Here is an 18,555-nt window from a genome sequence, read left to right as displayed (position 1 = left end):
TGAGAACTGAAGCTAGGAAGAGCAGTCCTTCTAGAGCTGTGGTTCTTAACCTTGGGTGCTTGGGAAGAGCACACAGGGCGCTTTCTTTTTAGTGCTGAATGTACCCAGAAACATTCCATCTCGCTCAGACCCTGCAAACAGGGTCTCACTAAATTGCTGAGGCTGACCTCGATTCTATGATCCTCCTGTCTTAATCTTAACTATTAGAATTAGAGATGTGCACCACCATACCCCCGCTCTCACTGAGGCCTCTAAAGACACTATTGAAAATTGCAAAGTCCTTCACATTTCCCAATTTCTCTTATCCTGCTGAAATTTTCTATCATACATATCTTCTAAAATTTCACATAACATTCATTTATTGTAAATTTCAGTCTCTTCTAAATTGGCAACAAGCCCCAACAAGAAAAGAGCCTTATTTATTTATTTATTTATTTATTTATTTCCCAGATAATTTCATTATCTGGGAAATTATTAAGAGTAAATAATTAAGAGGAAATTATTTAAGAGTAAAGTTTAGAGAGTATCATAGCCTACTTTCTCACTTGATTTATGCCATTACGTAGTATAATGTCCAGAATTCTTAGTGTGGTTGATAATTAAGATTAAACAGCTCTTTGGGCTTGGCCACAGAATGTCATCCTTTGAAAAACATCACAATAGGTGACAATGCTGTGCCACCACCGTGGTTCTAAGTCCTACGACCTTCAAAAGTCTACCAGTAGCAAATGCGCTACCCTGCCAAGCCTAAGGTAAAAACATTAAATACCAAAGGAACGGTAAATGAGGTACCTAAACTTCTATATTTTACAGATTCGGGCATGGATTCCATGAAGAAAAAATAACTAAACCCAATAGATCAACTGTTGCAGCATCCCGTTCATCTCACAGACATAGAAAAATCAGTCCTGAGCAGATACTTTGAAAAAAAGAAATATAAATGTATGAAAAAAATGTTCACCATATTTAGCAATCAGATAAATTCAAATCAAACTAGGCTGAGATTCTATCTTACTCCAGTGAAGATGGCAGTCATCAAAACCCAGACAATAAATCCTGGCAAGCATGTGGGGAAACCGGAACTCTATTACACTGTTGGCGGAACTGCAAACTATTACAGCTGCTCCGGAAGTCAGTGCGGAGGTTTCTCAGAAGACTGGGAATGGAACTACCATGTGACCCAGCAATGGCACTCTTGGGTATCTTCCCAAAGAAAATGAAACCAGAATATTGTAATCATACACGCATACACATGTTCATAGCTGTACAACTTACAATAGCCAAATCATGGAACCAGCCCAGATAATTCAACAGATGAATGAGTCACAGAACTTTGGCATATAGACACCATAAAATTTTACTCCGTTATAAAGAAGAACAAAATTCACTTATTTGCAGAAGAATGGATGGGACTCAAGAAAATCATGGTAAGTGGGTACACCCTGTCCCGAAGAACAAGTAGATATGAGTTCTCTCTTATCTGTGGAAGGTAGAGAGATACTGGCAATAAGGGCAACATCATATACATGAGAGTGACTGAGGGTGATTAGGGAAGGAGGGTGCAGAGTTGTAAATAATGGAATAATGCAAATAATGCTGTGAATGCAGACAAAATTGCCAATGCCAATCTCAAACACTTGCAGGGTGGTGTGTGTGAAGGATAACAAAACCGTGAGCATGCAATTTTCTAATACTCTGTGCCCTAATATGATGTATACTTACAATGCACTCAATAAAGAAAGAAGAAACCAGGCAACTGAAAAACATTACCTTCAAAGTTCACGATGGAGAATGTTTATTAACCCAGAAAAATCTATGCCAAATAAATGCTCTTGAGAATAAAATAAAAATATTTGGAGATTAAAAAAAGTGACAATTTGCCACCTAAAGACCATATAATATGAAGTATCAGGCTTCAGAAAAAAGGAAAACAATTCCAAAAGAATCTATAAAAAAAGAAATGAATAAATAAAATAAAGAAGTATATAAATCTGAAAAAAACATTACCTGAATAAATAATATATATGTGTATATATATATAACATATATAATGTTCTTCAAGATTACATATATATGTAATAAGATTATATATATATATATATATATATTATTTTTAAAAGGCAGAACTCAAATACGGGATAAAAATAAAATTCTAGTTCTATAGTTTGGATGAGTGTCCACCAAAGTTTTATTTGTAAAGCCTTGGTCTCCAACCTGTTAGCACTGGGAGATACTATGGACCTTGTGGGAAAATCTTACATCACTGGCATGTGTCAAAGCACTCTGGGACCTAGCCAGTCCTCTATCTTTGTTTTATGGACCAAAATTGAACACTCCCACGTGCAAACCCATGAAGCCACTTGCTCTTGCACTGAAAGCTCCAGAACTGTGAATCAATATAAACTATTTCATTAAAAAAATAAACAACCTTTTGGCATCCTCTATACCATTCCTTCTAGCAGGTGCTAGTTACTGTCATTATTTTTAATAGGATTTTATTGGAATAAAGTAATTGGTGGCCTCTTTCCATATGTTTAGAGTCTCTTACTAGAATCCTTGTTAAGAGAACAATTTTCTATATATACTATACAAACAATGAAAATTTTTGAAAACAGTACTGAAATAAAAATTCTTGGTATTATTTGAGAGTAATACAAATTGAAACGTCCTTGAAGATTAGTAGGAAAAATAAAAATGAGCCATGAGATTTGCTTAATAGGCCTACCTTTACCCCAAATTTTGTCACAGCAGAAGGGAATTTAAAATTCTTTGTGCTTTGCTGTACTTAGCTATGAATTAGTTAGTCTATGCTCTGGGTAACTGTCAGTTTTCCTCATACCGTTTGTTTAAAATGCTGTCTTTTCTCCAATATAATGAAGCTTGATCCCTCAACCTGCACAAGTGAACTCAAAATGAATCCAAGACCTAGGAATTAAGACCAGAAACTTTGCAACTGACAGAAGAAAACATAGGGCCAACTAACACTCCAACATATAGACACAGCAAACAACATCCTCAGTAAAACTCTTAGGGCTTGGAAAATAGTACCAAGAATAAATAAATGGGAAAGCATCCATTGAAAAGCAAGATAAACAGAAGACAAAAAGGCAACTTATAGGAGAAAAATTTTACCAGCGGCTCTTCCAACAGTGGGTTAATATCCACAATACATAAAGAATTGTAAAGACTGAACACCAAATAAACAACTGAGTCGATAAATGTACAACTGAATTAAACAGGCATTTTTCAAAAGAAGAAATAAAAATGCCCAACAAATATGTGAAAAAATGTTCAATATGTTTAGCATTCCGGGAAATGCAAACCAAAACTACACTGCAGGTTTTATAGCACTTCAGTTAGAATAGTAATCATCAAGACTACAAATAATTAAATGCTGGTGAGGATGTTAAGAAAAAAGATCACTTCCACATTACTGTGGGACTGTAAATTATGTAATGACATAAAATCAGCCTGGAGATTCCTTAGAAGATGAGGAAGTAAATCACCATATAACCCAGATATAGCACTCCTTAGTATTTATCCAAAAGAATAAAAGTCAGCATGGTATAGCAATACATGCATATGCATGTCTATTGCAGCACAATTCAAGACAGCCAAACCAAGGAACCAGCATAGGTGCCCATCAACAGATGACTAGATAAAAGAGAAGGTGATATACATACATACATACATATACATATGCATGTACATATACATACACACACGCACACATACAAACACATGGAGTTCTACTTAGCCATAAAGAATTGAATTGTTATTTGCAATACAATGATGGAACTTTCAGGTTTCTTCAAATGAATATTCTAAAGGGAACCTCAAATCAACATAAGGAGGTAATCTAAGATTCACTACCTACAGTGATAATGTTCTGCAATGTTCTGCAAGCACAGAAGGAAAAGAGACCTATCTTTCCTCTAATATGCCCAAACTAGGGAGCATAGGGGATACCAGAGGTTCTCCAGATAATGGAAGGGAAACCTCAGCAAAGTTTGAATGGAAAGCTAGGAGAGGATGAAGGCTAAACTTGATTAATGAAGGTCGACATCGAATATGTGTAAAAGTATGAATATAGCATGGTTACCCTTGACAATCATTGGTGGGAGGTGGGGAAGGGAAAATGGGGGTGGGGGGCATGAAGTACAGTTTAAATGTATACCATTTATTTTCAATAAAATGTATAAAATAAAAAAATTTAATTAAAAAAATTAAAAACAAATGCATTATAAAGTGAAAAAATACCTATATTATTAGTAAGCTTAATAATTTTTTTCAGATAGGCCAAAATCAGATGTGTCTAAAAGAAAAATGTCAAACTGAGTTAAAGACAGTGGTGAAAGTGAGATAAACACTAGAGTAAATTACATTAAAATGTTAAATTTTAAAATTTCTTTAATATAAACATTCCATTTCAGGAGGTTTTATATTAATAGATAAAAATCTTGAGGGTGACATTGCCTCTTTTATTCTTGAGGGGAAAAATAGCTTTTTGAAAGCACTGATTTTGTCCATGAAAAATTAATATGCTAGTTATAATGCTAAAATTTCAGCCTAAAATCCATATGATTCCTTTTAATCTTTTTACTGTAGAGAGAAAAAAAAACTCATTATAAATTCTTCACTATATCATTACCTCATGCCACCTCAGTGCCAAAATCTTTAGTGAAAAAATTTGTGAAAACTGAATAAAGAATTAGCATTTCTATGAATAATAGATTCAGGGAAGAATAAAATTAGCTCTCCAACAACAACAAAATCAAAATAAGAATTTAGAATCTTGGATTTTACTTGCTCTTTTTTTTCTTGGTGCTAGGGATTGAGCCAAGCTATCCCCCCCACACACACACTTCCAGCCATATTTTATTTCTTATTTGGAAATAGGGTCTCACTAGGTTGCTGGGAGCCTCATTAAGTTGCTAAGGCTGGCTTTGAACCTAGGATCCTCCTATCTCAGACCCCCAAGTACTGGGATTAAAAGTGTGTGCCACCACTCCTGGCTCATTGACTAATTCTTTTAACTTGATTCACTACGATTGTGATTCTATTGTACAAATAGTGATTTTTTTTTTGTTATTTCATGTCTGTAAAACCCTTTGATGGCTCTGAAAAACACTAGAAAATTTGAAAGTAATTCAGGTCATTCTAGATATATAAGATGTGATGTGATTAGCAAAATAAAAGACTAGGTTTTATTTTTTTAAATAATACTAGTTCCTTAAAATTCCAGACAGCATTTACTATACAGGGATTGTAGAGCAACCTAGACACCCCAGAACATGGTTTCTCCTCAAAAAGTGGATGTTTGATAATGGCTTCTTACTTCCTATTGCTTAAACTTATGATGATGACAACTCTTTATAGTTTTAGGACAACACCATCCTCTGTGTCCTACTAACCTTGAAAGGATAGAAAGTTCAGGATAGAAAAAGTGATGTACAATGTGCAATGTGCTAAGAGGGCAGTTTCTACCCAGAGGTGGTGGCGCAAACTTGAAATCCCAGATTGAGAGGCTGAGACAGGAGGATCTGGTTTGTAGCCATCCTCAGATACTTAGTGAGGCCCTCCACAACTTAGGCAGACCCTTTTTCCAAGAAAAAAAAAGAATAAAATTGGGCTGGGATTGTAGCTCAGGTGTAGAATGCTCCTAGGTTTCATGACCAGTACCACAAAAAAGAGGGGCGTTTCTGAAGACAGACTGTCTGGGTTTTAAATGAAATTCCACCATCAGGACGTGGTGGTGCATGCCTATAATCCCAATAATTGGAGGCTGAGACATGAAGACCACAAGTTCAAAGATAGCCTGAACAATATAATAAAACTGAGAAACCTAGCAAGACCTTGTTTCAAAACAAAAAAAATAAATAAATAAAGACTATAGGTGTAGCTTGGAGGTAGACTGTCCCTGGGTTAAATTCTCAGCACTAAAATATAAAATAAAATAAATGGGTTTCCACCAGTTCTGGATTATGTAGCATCAAGCAAATGTACCAATTATACATTAGTTATATCTCTACTCCAAATCTTCCCTTCTTTGAAGTGCTTGAACTGGACCTTATGATCATTTCTCCTTTCAATAGCCAGGCTTTGTTAGAAATAAAGGAAGAGCTCTATTCTTTAGTGTGTGTGTGTGTGTGTGTGTGTGTGTGTGTGTGTGTGTGTGTGTCTTGGGGCTCCTATACCATGACTGCCTGCAATGTAAAGAGACCCAGTTGCAGGAACCCTTCAGTGAGTTTTCCAAGCAGCTTTAAGAATAACTCATTCCTTGGCTCACTGGCTAGGACTCATCTGGTCCATGACATCCCAAAAAACATCTCTCCCTTACAGTGGGCCCCATCTCAGAATAAGGTCTGCCTCAGTGTCGGGATATGAAAGGCAGGCTCACCCCATGCTCTGTCCTTTGTTACTCTGTCTCAGCTCTGGAAGCTAATTCTTCCTTTATTATTATTTTACTTCTTTTTGTAGTTAACTACTTTTTTTGCTACATAATTCTTCATGTTTTTGTTCTTTATTTTAAATTTTTGTTCTTTTATTATTTCACTGTTGAGATTACTAATATAGTTTTAAAAAATACTTTATTGGTGTATTATGATTGCATAAAACAGTGGGATTTGTTCATGTACATATATTTGGACATGTATTTGGACATGTACATAATATAAAATGAAGATAAAAGTGCTAACCTTGCAGATTTGTGTTGATGACTAAATACTTTATATAATGTTTTTCAATCACAAACATTGATCAGTGATAATATGTTTCAAAGACAAGCTTAGAAACACTAATTCTTGGCAGAGCATTCCATAAATATATAGTAAGAGAAATGTAAAACATTTTAGGGAATTCCTGTAGATGAATAATTTACTTTCTATTGATTTCATTCTCCAACTCTCCCAAACTATGATAGGTATTTGTTTATATTTCTGTTTTAGTTATATTTATGATACAACACTGTTAAAGTATTTTTACATAATAAGTTTATTTTTGTAATTTTTAAAACAAACTTTAGTACATATACTTAAATAAATGACTCAATGTTATAGAACACCTATAGTTAGTAGTTACTATAGAAAAATCAATTAACATATGGATCATCTCACATTGTTACTGTGTGTGTATTAGCCAATTAAGCTGCAAGTTTTCACACCCCTCATCCTATTTTATTTTTATTTTGAAATGGGGTCGCACTAAATTACTGAAGCTGTTCTTTAACTTTTGATCTTCCTGTCTCAGTTCCCCAAGTACTGGGATTACAGGCAGAATACAAAAATAGATAATCTGCTTGAGAAAAGAAAAAAAAATAGAAGGATTTTCAAATATTTAAAAGTATGTAGAGATAGATTTGATTTATAGTTTTGGGGTTTTTTTTGGTTTTTTTTTTTTGGTTTTTTTTTTGGTGGTACTGGGGATCCTGGAAGCCCTTCTACCTCCGGGCTACACTCCCAGACCTATTTTATATTTTCGAAACAGGGTCTCTTATGCCAGCGTGGCTGGCTTCGAACCTGCGCGATCCTCCTGAATGCTGGGATTACAAGCATGTGCCACCACGCCCAGCTCTAATTCTATGAATTTTGACTATTTTATTTACATATTTATTTTGCAGTACTGGGGATTGAATTCAGGACCATTCTACCTCTGGGATACATCCCCAGTCTTTCTTTCTTTCTTTCTTTCTTTCTTTCTTTCTTTCTTTATTTATTTATTTATTTATTTATTTTATAAACAGGATCTCGCTAAATTGCTGTGGCTGACCACAAACCTGCGATCTTCCTGTCTCAGCCTCCCATGTTCTGGGATTACAGGCGCCACACCTGGCAAATTCGATTTTAAAGACCTGATGTAAGTGCAATACTGTCTATCTGTGCCTTGTTAGGATACATCCTTATTCTTCTCTCTTGAGTTTTATCTTGTATTTGTTTCAAATTTCACACTCCAAAGCAGCAACACTGAAAGTTAAAGAGGTTTCTTTGTTCACTACCAATGTGTTAAAACTAATCTGGCCCGGTCTTGCCAAGCTGTCATTCCTATCCTTTAGAGGTCTTGATTACAACTATCTTCACTGAACTCTTTGGATAGCAAGCACTTGAGATTCAGAGAGGAAACCATAAATCTTAAATCATAAATCTTAGGTGAATTAATCAGCATGTTCACTCCTAACTGGCTTGGCCCACTCCATTTGGGCACTCAGTATAAAATGGCAGGCCTGAATGAAAGAAATACAGCCTGTGTTCTACTGGGATGAAAATTCAGCTTCAACCTGAGATCTGCATAAACGCACAACGGCTCCATCAATGCTAGGTTTTAAATACGCTAAAACTGAAGACGATTGGCAAAAGATCAAATTAGGGCCCTGCTTGCTATTCCATTGTGGGTGTCATGTTGTAATTGTGAATATCAGGCTACTGCTCTAAGACGGCGCTGAAGTGGTGAGGTCTTTGGTATACCAGTTAAGGCCTTTAAATGAAAGCTTCATTTAAAGTCAGGTAAGCCCCTGGCCATTCTGCCCCAAAATAAACAACTGTGTGTCTGTGGAATAGGACTATTTGTAAAACTCTCCATCCCAGTTATCCTTTCACTTCTGCTCAATAGTAATACTAAAATTCATAAAGGAGATTCTATGACGCTTTATTGGACATAATTGCAAATAAAATAAGAAATGTTTTTTTCCTTTTACATAAAAAGCATTGGTCATTCAGGAATAATTTATGTAATTTCAGCCTAGTCAGATGAGGTGATTTGGTGTTTGGATTGATAGACACCTAAATCAATTCTGAATTTCCCATCAGCAGGATAAGAGACTGGCTAAGGTTAACTTTAGTTATAACATGAAATGTTACCCATACAGGCAGAGGGTGTATGCCTATAATCCCAATACTTGCAAGGCTAAGACAGGAGGATTGTGGGTTTGAGGTCAGCCTCAGCAACTTAGCAAGACTCAGTAACCTAGGAAGACTGTTTCAAAATAAAAATTTTAAAAAGGACTGGGGATGGAGCTCAAAGGTAGAATGCCCCTGGGTTTTATTCCTTAGTACCAAAAAGTATTTTTTTGTTACCTGTACTTTTAGTCTGGCAGGGCTCAGAAAAATGACAGCCTGAAGAACTCGAGCGCAGGGTGATCAAGAACACTCGAGAAGCATCCTGACCTTCTTTCTGTGTGATTTGGCCATTGAAAAATTCTCTGAGCTACCTTCCCTGAAAGTATCTTAAGACCTTCGCTCCAGAGTAATACTGTCTCATAAGCAGCAGGAAGGAATACTACACAGGGAAGCCAAAAGAACCTGAACAGATGTGCCTTGCCAGAACCCCTGCAACAGCACCCACCACCCTCCGGCCAACCCCATTTCCACGTGAAGGCCATTCTTCATCCAACCTGTGCGTAAAAATAGTTTTTCCTGGGTTATCAGGTATTCATTTCTTAAGACTCCAGGATCATATGACAAGTTCATTAAATAAGTGTGCTCTGCTTTTCTTGTGTTGACCTTTTTTGTGTTGTTGTTACAGGAGGGTTGGCTATGAGCCTTAGAACGGGTGAGGACAGTGTCTATCACATCTTTCTGTCCTCTGTTTATCCAGTTATACTTTCTTCAATGTCATTAATGTCAACTCAGTGCCAACTTTTTTTTTTTTTTTTTGCTGTTGGGAATTGAATTCAGGGGCATTCTACTTTCAAGCTACACCCCAGCCCTATTTTATCTTTTTATTTTAAAACAGAGTCTCACTAAGTTGCTCAGGGTCATGCTAGATTGCAGAAGCTGTCCTCAAACCTGTGATCCTTCTTAGCCTTCCACGTACTGGGATTATAGGCATGTGACACCACACCTGGCCAACGTTGACTTTAATACTTACCTATTACTCTAATTCTGGTGATGTGGTATTTGATTAGGAAAAAGAAATGTTTAATTATTCATAGAAACAAGGTAATGCTGGTTGATCTTTAACAAATCTACCATTTGATCCAGCAATACCACTGTTGGGTATCTACTCAAAAGAAAAGAAACCAAACTACCAAACTAATGCATGTGTATCTATGTTCATAGCTGCACAATTCACCATAGCCAAACTATGGAAGCAGCCAAGATGTCCATCAACAGATGAATGGATTACAAAACTGCGGGATATGTACACAATGGAATTTTACTCAGTCATCAAAAAAAAAAAACTCAATTACATCATTTTCAGGGAAATGGATGGAACTGGAGGACATTATGCTAAGTGAGATTAGTCAGGCACAAAAAATAAGAAATCAGATGCTTTCCCTAATATGTGAGAGTTAGGGAGAAAAGAGGAGCAAACAAGACAACTTAAAGGAGGAGAAATGAGGGGGGAAGAGGAAAATCTCTAAAGCTCACAATGTACTTAAACATATTGAAGTCAATCACTAAGCCAAGCAAGGGAGGGAGGGACGGGGAGGGAATGGGGTGGGATTTGGGTAGGGGTTAAATCAGCGATGAGTACATGTTTGTACACACAAGTTTTTTACCCCAATAAGTTGTATGAATATAATACACCAATAAAAAATTAAAAATTAAAAAATTAAAAATAAAGAAATAAAACATCATGATTCATTATGCGAATCACTAAATCTGCTGTTTTGCTGCACAGAACTTGGAAAGTTCATTCCGCACATCGATACACATTCTTAATGAAGTCAATGCACGTCACTGCCCGCGATAGGTAAAATAGGAAACAGTTGCCCATCAATGGCGCATAAATATTCAATCCCCAGCAGCAAAAAAAGTTGGCCCATAAAAAGAATGATATCTTATCACTTGAATCAAGATGGATGGAAGTAGAGGTGGCCATGTTATAAAGTAAGATTCAGAAAGACGAATACCCTCTGTTAATCCTCACGGCTGGATGCTTAAAGGAACTTGTCAGAATACATGAAGATTACTAGAGGTTGAAGCACGGGTGACAAGGTGACAGAGGGGGGAAGAGGGGTGGAATGAGGGGACCAAGACACAGAATTAGTAGTAACATCTAGTGTTCTACATATCGTAGAATGTACTTTGCAATAAACTTCCATAACTTATGAATCACTAAAAGAGAGGAGCTTAAAGTCTCCAAACGCCAACAAATAAAAAAGAGAGCACGATATTAAACATTCTCATTTCGTCAGCACACACTGTATTCATGGGGTGAAACAGCTCACTGTACTGCATAAGCACAATTATGAAGTATTCATGAAACGCTTATTAAATGGAGTGTGAGAAAGGTTACCTGCTCTATTTGAGCATTATGTTCTATATACATGTATCCAAATATATATCACTGTATCTGATCGAGTCACAAAGGAAGTTTTTAAAGTAAATTAATTTTTTGTACTGGAGATTGAATGCAAGGGTATTCTACCTTTGATATATACCCCTGGCCCCATTTATTTATTTATTCATTCATTTTTTTTAGGTTCTTGGGTTGGAACTCAGGGACATTCTATCTCTAAGATATACCCCAAGTCCTGTTTTTTAGTCTTTATTTTTGAGACAGGGTCTCACTGAGTTGCAACGGGCCTCATTAAGTAGCTGAGGCTGGCCAAGACCCGTGATTCTCCTGTCTCCGCCTCCTAAACAGGGTCTTACTAAGTTGCAGAAGGCCTTGCCACGTTTCTGAGGATGACTTTCAAGCTGTGATCCTTCTGGTTCAGCTAGGATTACAGGCATGTGTCATCATTCCTGGCATAAATTTTTTGCAGTACTGGGCATGGAACCCAGGGACATTCTACCTCCGAACTATACCCCCATCCCTATTTTTTATTCTTTCATTTTTTAACATACATTTCTTTTAGTGGTGTACAGCATGACATTTTTTATTTTTATATGGCTCATACTGAATGTGTCACACACGGTGATTGGTGCCCTCCCCCTCTCGCTTCCCCTCCCCCTCCCAACAATGAGTGTCCAGGTTGACCATGCTACATTCACATTTATATACATATTTGAATGTAGCTTCTCTATTTAATCAACCTCAGCCTTCTTCCTCTCCTACCCTTCTTTTCTACATTTTCTGAGGTTTCCCCTCCATTACCTGAAGGCCCTCTGGTATCTCTAATACTCCCTAGTTTGGGCATATTAGAGAAAACATATGTCCCTTCTCTTTCTGTGCCTGGCTAATCTCACTTAGCATAATGTTCTCCTAAAACGTTTCTGCTCATCAAAGGAAGCCATCAAGTACCTAAAGAGAAAGCCTACAGAATGGAAGATGTTTACTAGCCACTACTCTGATAGAGGACTAATATCCAGAATTTATAAGAGCTCAAAAGACTCTACACTAGCAAACAACCCAATCAAGAAATGGGCAACTCAGTTAAATACACACTTCACAAAAGAAGAGATACAAATGGCCAGTAGATAGCTGAAAAAAATGTCCAACAACATTAGCCATCAGGAAGATACAAATAAAACTACTCTGAGATTCATCTAATCCCAATCAGAGTGGCAAGCAGAAAGAATGCAAATCACAACAAACGTGGGCAAGGATGTGGGGACAGAGGGACTCTTTTACACTGTTGGTGGAGTGCAAACTAGTTCAGCCACTATGAAGATCAATGTGGAAAATCCTTTAAAAACTGGGAATGGATCCGCCATATACTCTGGCAAACCACTCTTGAGTATCTTTCCAAAGGGGTTGAAATCAGAGAACTACATGCATACCCATGTTTATTCTTTATTTTGAAACAGGGTCTCACTGAGTTTCAAAGAACCTCACTAAGTAGTAGCTGAGTTTGTCCTCAAACCACGATCCTCCTGTCTCAGCTTCCCGAATGCTTACAAGCATGAGCCACCATGCCTGGCTATGAATTAATTTTTAATAATTCCCTAACCCAATTCCTGAGAACTGGATTTCTACTTGCTAAATATGTTGTGTAGGAGGCACAACGGCAGAGTGGATTCTGTGCCTGGGTTTCACACGCAAATATTTTCTGTGTATAGGGATTAGACAGAGTGAGGTGTGACAGTTTTTAGGTCACGTTTTTATTAATTGAGACTTAGGAGAGAAATGGTCAGAGAGAAACATCAGTTAGTATTAGAATTACAAGCTAACTGGATGCCCAGTGTACAATCTTTCTGTGAACTCTCAGAAGCTAAAGTATGGCTAAATTTCTAAAACATCTATTTGGCTATTTCACATCCATATTTATGACAATCTTTTTATGACAACCTTTATTTGAGATTCTCTACAAAAAAGCTTAGTCAAAAAATTAACCAAACTCCATCTTTTATTTAGAAATATTATTTTGAATATAAACATTGAATTTTAGGGTAAGTTTTAAGCTTTGGGCTGGCCTAAAGTCCTGTTTCCTAACAAAAACTTCTGAGTGATTCTCAAACTTGAATGTTAATGCATGGTCATTTGACGTGCAAATTAAGTAACAGAAGTAAAATTTATAGAAGTCTCATTAAAGTTTGCAAGGTAATTATAATTTTTCATAATTTTTATAATTAAGAATTAGTACCGGGCGTGGTGGTGCACACTTGTAATCCCCGCGCTTGGGAGGCGTGGACAGGAGGATCGCACTGATTCGAAGCCAGCCGTGCTGGCTTAAAAGACCATGTTTTCGAATAAAAAACATCAAATAGGTCTGGGAGTATAGCCCGGAGGTAGAAGGTACAGGAACCCCAGTACCACCAGAAAATAAAAAAGAATTAGTGACAATTTTAGCTTTAGAAAGAGTATAATTTTTTATTATTGCAACAGAGGCCTAAGGCCTAGATTGTGATATATTATAGTTTTACTTTAAAAAATATATATTTTAGCCTGACATGATGGTGCATGCCTGTTAAGGCAAAAAGATCACAGGTTGGAGACCGGCCTCAATAACTCAGTGAGATATTATTTCAAAGTAGAACATAAAATAGGACTGACTGGGGGGTTCTAGCTCAGTGGTAAAACGCCCCTGTGTTCAATTCCCAGTACTGATCAACGTATCAATCAATCAATAAAAAATACAGGAAATAAATAAAAACATGTTTAACTATTAAAGATGTGATATAATACACTCCTGTTTTAATATATTTTATACATTTATATCAGAAAGGGCAAATTAGTTCAATGCCTAAAATTTCAATAATCATAAAATAAAATTACCTTCATTTTGTATGCTGGTACTTAGAAGTGACTTAGATGAAATTTCACATTCCTGGGATACACTGATGTCATCTACAGCGACAGAAGCATTTGGTGATAAAACAGCAGCTTCTAAAATTAACTATCAGGAGAGAAGAATTGAATTAACAAAATACCACGAGGACTTACCACCATGTCCTTCTGTAGAGAGGAACCCATTGGTACCTAGTTCATTTTTCACTGCAATTTCAAGAAAGCATTTTGACTGCAAGATTCAAATTATAAATCTGTGAGCTGGGCTTGGCGGTGCATGCCTGTGATCTTAGTACTTGGGAGGCTGATACAGGAGGACCCGACCTTCAAGGACAGCCTCAGCAACCTGAGGAGACCTCAGAAACCTCGCGACCCCGTTTCAAAGCAAAAAGTAAACAAAGGGCTTGCAGGTATAGCTTGGAGGTAGAATGTCCCTGAGTCCGATCCCTAGTATCACAATAAAATAAAGAAAATGAAATAAGTTTCCAAAGTCATCCCTGCCTTGACAGCATCTTATATAACCTTAATATCTTAGGTAAGTTTTTTTATAATTAAAAGTGGTAACACTCATCACCAGTGAAGGCTTTCTTCCCCTTGGTGCCATTAGGAGCCACGTGCATTTTAAATGAGCTCTTCAGGGTAATCAACTATGTGCTTTACAACTTGATTTAACTGAGATATGAATCCATCTGTAATGGGTCTACCTAAGTCAATGATTCATTCCCATATTAGAATATTTAAACATATATATACACACATATATTATGTATATACACACACAGAAACGCACTTATTGTGGCAGAGCACAAGATCAAAATAAGCACATATAGCAGTTAATCATAGGTCCTTGCTAAAGCACTCAGAGGCATGTTTTAAAGTTTAATTTATTCCTGCACTCTGAATGGTGGCTGATATAATTTGTTTCCTTTCCTATTATCCACTCACATTATTATGCTTTTATTCTCCCACAAGAGGAGAGATGGAGCGAGGGAAGGAAGGAGGGAAAAAGAAACTGAGGAGAGAAAAGGAGGGAGCAAGGGAGGGATAAAGAGACACTTTCTGGAGCTAAGGACGCCAGCCGTTGGCCACCAGTCCTCGGCACAGCTGGCAGGCACATCTGCCTCTTATCAGAGAGGACGCCTAATCTCAAGGGTCTTGGCAGTTACTTAAGTAGGGGCCCAAAACATATCACAGCAAAATACAGCACCATGGAGGCCACCCTGCCCTGCCTGTGCTTTTCCACATGAGAGCAGGCCATGAAGGAATTCTCTGATCTATTCCTCCGCAAGTAGGTCATAAGATCCCAGACAAGTGCACTGTCCCATCCCCAAAGGGAAGGAATCTTACACGGGCCAAGAAAGACCTGGACACACAGGCCTTGCTACATTCCCTACAATTCATTGCCGTCCTTTTTCCAAATAAACACTTCTATGGATTGCCCGTTCTCTATTGAACCTACACGTTACAGCTATCTTGGGATCTTTGGGAATTCATTTCCAAAGTCCATGTCAAGTAAAATGATTAACTTTTTATGTATTTCTAGTATTAATCTGTCTTTTGATAGAGGAAAGTTAGCCATGGCCCTTGTGACCGATGAGGAAGAAGTATCCCTTTTTGTTCCCTACACTCAGTGTAAGACATTAATAACTACACTACACTGTAAGTGCTGCATGAGAGATAAGCGTAAGAGACTCAAAGAAGTAATTTTCAAATAAAACCACACTGTTGCTTTTGCTAAGAATATGGGACTGAGAGTTTTTTTTTCTTTTTCTTTTTTAAAAAGCAGTGGGAATTGGGCATGGTAGTGAAGGATTGTAATCCCAGTATTTGGGAGGCTGAGAACAGAAGGATCTGGGTTCATAGCCAGCCTCAGATTTTGTGAGGCCCTCCAAAACTTAGTGAGACTCTGTTTCAAAATAAAGAATAATAAGCCAGACGTGGTGGCGCACGTTTGTAATCCCAGCATTTGGGAGGTTGAAACAGGAGGATTGCAGTTTGTGGCCAGCCTCAGCTACTTAGTGAGGCCCTTTGCAACTCAGTGAGATCCTGCTTCAAAATAAAAGAATAAAAAATACAGCTGGGAGTGTAGCTCAGAGGTAGAATGCCCCTGGGTTCCATCCCCTGTACCAAACAAACAAACAAAAAAAAGAATAAAAAATATGGCCAAGGGTGTACCATAGAGGTAGAATGCCTCTGGGTTTAGTCCCCAGTACCTCAAAAAAAAAAAAAAAAAAAGAATAAAAATAGATCCAGGGATGTAGCTTGGCATTAGAACGCCCTAGGTCTCACCCCCAGTACCACAAAAAATCAAGTAAAATAAGATAAATAAAATAAAATAATAAAAAACAGAGAAGTAATATGAACCTACATTATGATTATAAGAGAGTTTTATTTTTTCAAGGAACTGACATAATACTGGTTTGGTGGCGCATACATGTAACCCCGGTACTTAGGAGGCTCAGAGAGGAGGCTCACAGGTTTAAGGACAGCCCCAGCAATTTAGCAGGGTCCTTACAACTTACTGAAATGCTGTTTCAAAATAAAAAATAAAATGGGCTGGGGATGTAGCTTAGAGATAGACTGCTTCTGTGTTCAATCCCCAGTCCTGAAAATCAACAACAAAGAAAAGAAAGAAAGGGAGAGAGGGAAAATAAGAGAAGAAATAAATAAAACAGATAAAAAGCAAGGAGATGTGTCAGTGCTGGGTGTGTTTGGAAAATTCTGATTGGATGTATAAAGAGGATAGGATTTAAGAAAACAGTTGATTGGATAATAGATTGAAAGGATGAATTGCATGAGTTGGCAAAGCCCGTGCAGAGACTACCAAGTGGCCTTGATTAAAAATGAAAATCCCATAGGCTACAAGGAAGTAGCCCATTGCTGAACACTTAGCCCAGACCCCAGGCACGTTGTGCCAGTGCTGGCATGTTGACTTTGATGCCAATTTTGGTAACAGATGACCACAAACAAAAGTGAATCCACAAATAAATGGTGATAAAGGCTATGGGTCGGATGCCCCTTAAACATAAGACCTACCTCTATGAGCTAATGTGGAATGACTTTCGATGCATGCTTCCGAGTCAACAAGTTACAGGGGGGAAAACATTGCATAGTATAATATTACTTAGGCTGAAAATACACTGGTTTCTATTTCTAGATATAGTTGGTACATATATGCATATTTGATAAATAAGAAATAGACTAGAAAGAAAAATAAATGAGTGTCTCTAAATACTTGGGATAAATGATGGTGGACGATGAGGTGACTATGGGGACACTGTTTTATTTACAAGTTTTGAATATTTATACTGAAGAACCTATAATTTTAACGATTTATAAAATTCTGACTAACGCTGGCTTCTGTAGAATCTTGGCCAACTAAAAGATTTGGCCTCATACAAGAGGCAGAAAATAACAGCAAACACTCCTTAGTATCTTTCCAAAAAAAAAAGTCAGAATACTGTAATGATTCTTACATATCCGTGTTTATAGCAGCACAAACCACAATAGCCAAATTATGGAGCCAACCTCAGTGTCCAATAAAAGTGCAAATAATGAATAGACAATGAAAATGTGGTGTATATACACAGTTACATGTTACTCAGCCATAAGGAGGAACAAAGAATACCATCTGCAGGGAAATGGGTGGAACTACAGAATGCTAGGGCTCCATCAGCCTTGGCGGAGAGCCAGGGGTGCTTGCTCTGCTCTCAGATGTGAAGCTAGAGAGAAAACAGGAAATAAAAGAAACTTTAGATAATTAAGGGGGATGCAATTAGAATAATCTAAGGGGATTGGGGAAGGAGAGCGGGAAGGGGGAAAGGAGGCTGGAGGAAGGAAACCGGTTAGAAAATGCTATGTCCACATCTGAAGACATCGCTGCCAAGCTCACTACCATGCACAGGGGTTGGAGGCGCAGGTGGAATCCAGACGGAAACACACCGAGTGCCGAGCACAGGGGCACGGACTTTGCATCACTTTGAACCTCACTCGAAAGGTATAAAAACCAAAACGGATCATGAAAAAGGCTTTGCTGACATATACACAGCACTGTAATTTAGAAATTAGCACCATCAAGTAATAATTCATTTTGGACAGGCTTGAATTTTTTAGGTTTCTCATTATTCATTATTACCTCACACTGAAGTCAAATAAAATATAGACTCCTAACTCTTGAGACTCACTAGATAGGTGTTTGTTTACACTACATTTGAAGGTCTCTGCTACTTAAAAAGACTGGAGACACAACCTTGGAGGAACTGCTCTTATTACTGATAACATCCTTTCGGGGGTGTAGAATCTCTGCACTCTCAGGGAAGTGGACACTCCTGCTCTGTGAATGGAGGAGGTGGGTCCTGGGGTGGGGGGGATGAAATGCACCTGTGAGCTGCATCCTCAGAGTGTGGTTACAGCATTTGCCTAAAGGGAAATGCCAGGCTCTTC

General features: G+C 37.6%; 1 protein-coding gene across 1 annotated transcript in view; it reads right to left on the bottom strand.

The window, feature by feature from the left end:
* The window catches only part of MALRD1 (MAM and LDL receptor class A domain containing 1), a gene marked incomplete at both ends in the record, with an annotated part of 671,257 nt that overhangs the window by 531,465 nt on the left and 121,237 nt on the right, over positions 1–18,555 (bottom strand). Inside the window, one exon of the mRNA XM_080717079.1 lies at positions 14,101–14,221. Coding sequence (XP_080573205.1) covers positions 14,101–14,221 — 121 coding nt within the window. The remainder of the gene's footprint in view (positions 1–14,100; positions 14,222–18,555) is intronic.

The sequence above is a fragment of the Muscardinus avellanarius genome (genome assembly GCF_963383645.1).
Source record: "Muscardinus avellanarius genome assembly, chromosome: 20".
NCBI classification, from domain to species: Eukaryota; Metazoa; Chordata; class Mammalia; order Rodentia; family Gliridae; genus Muscardinus; species Muscardinus avellanarius.
This window is presented reverse-complemented; position numbering and strand designations above follow the sequence as displayed.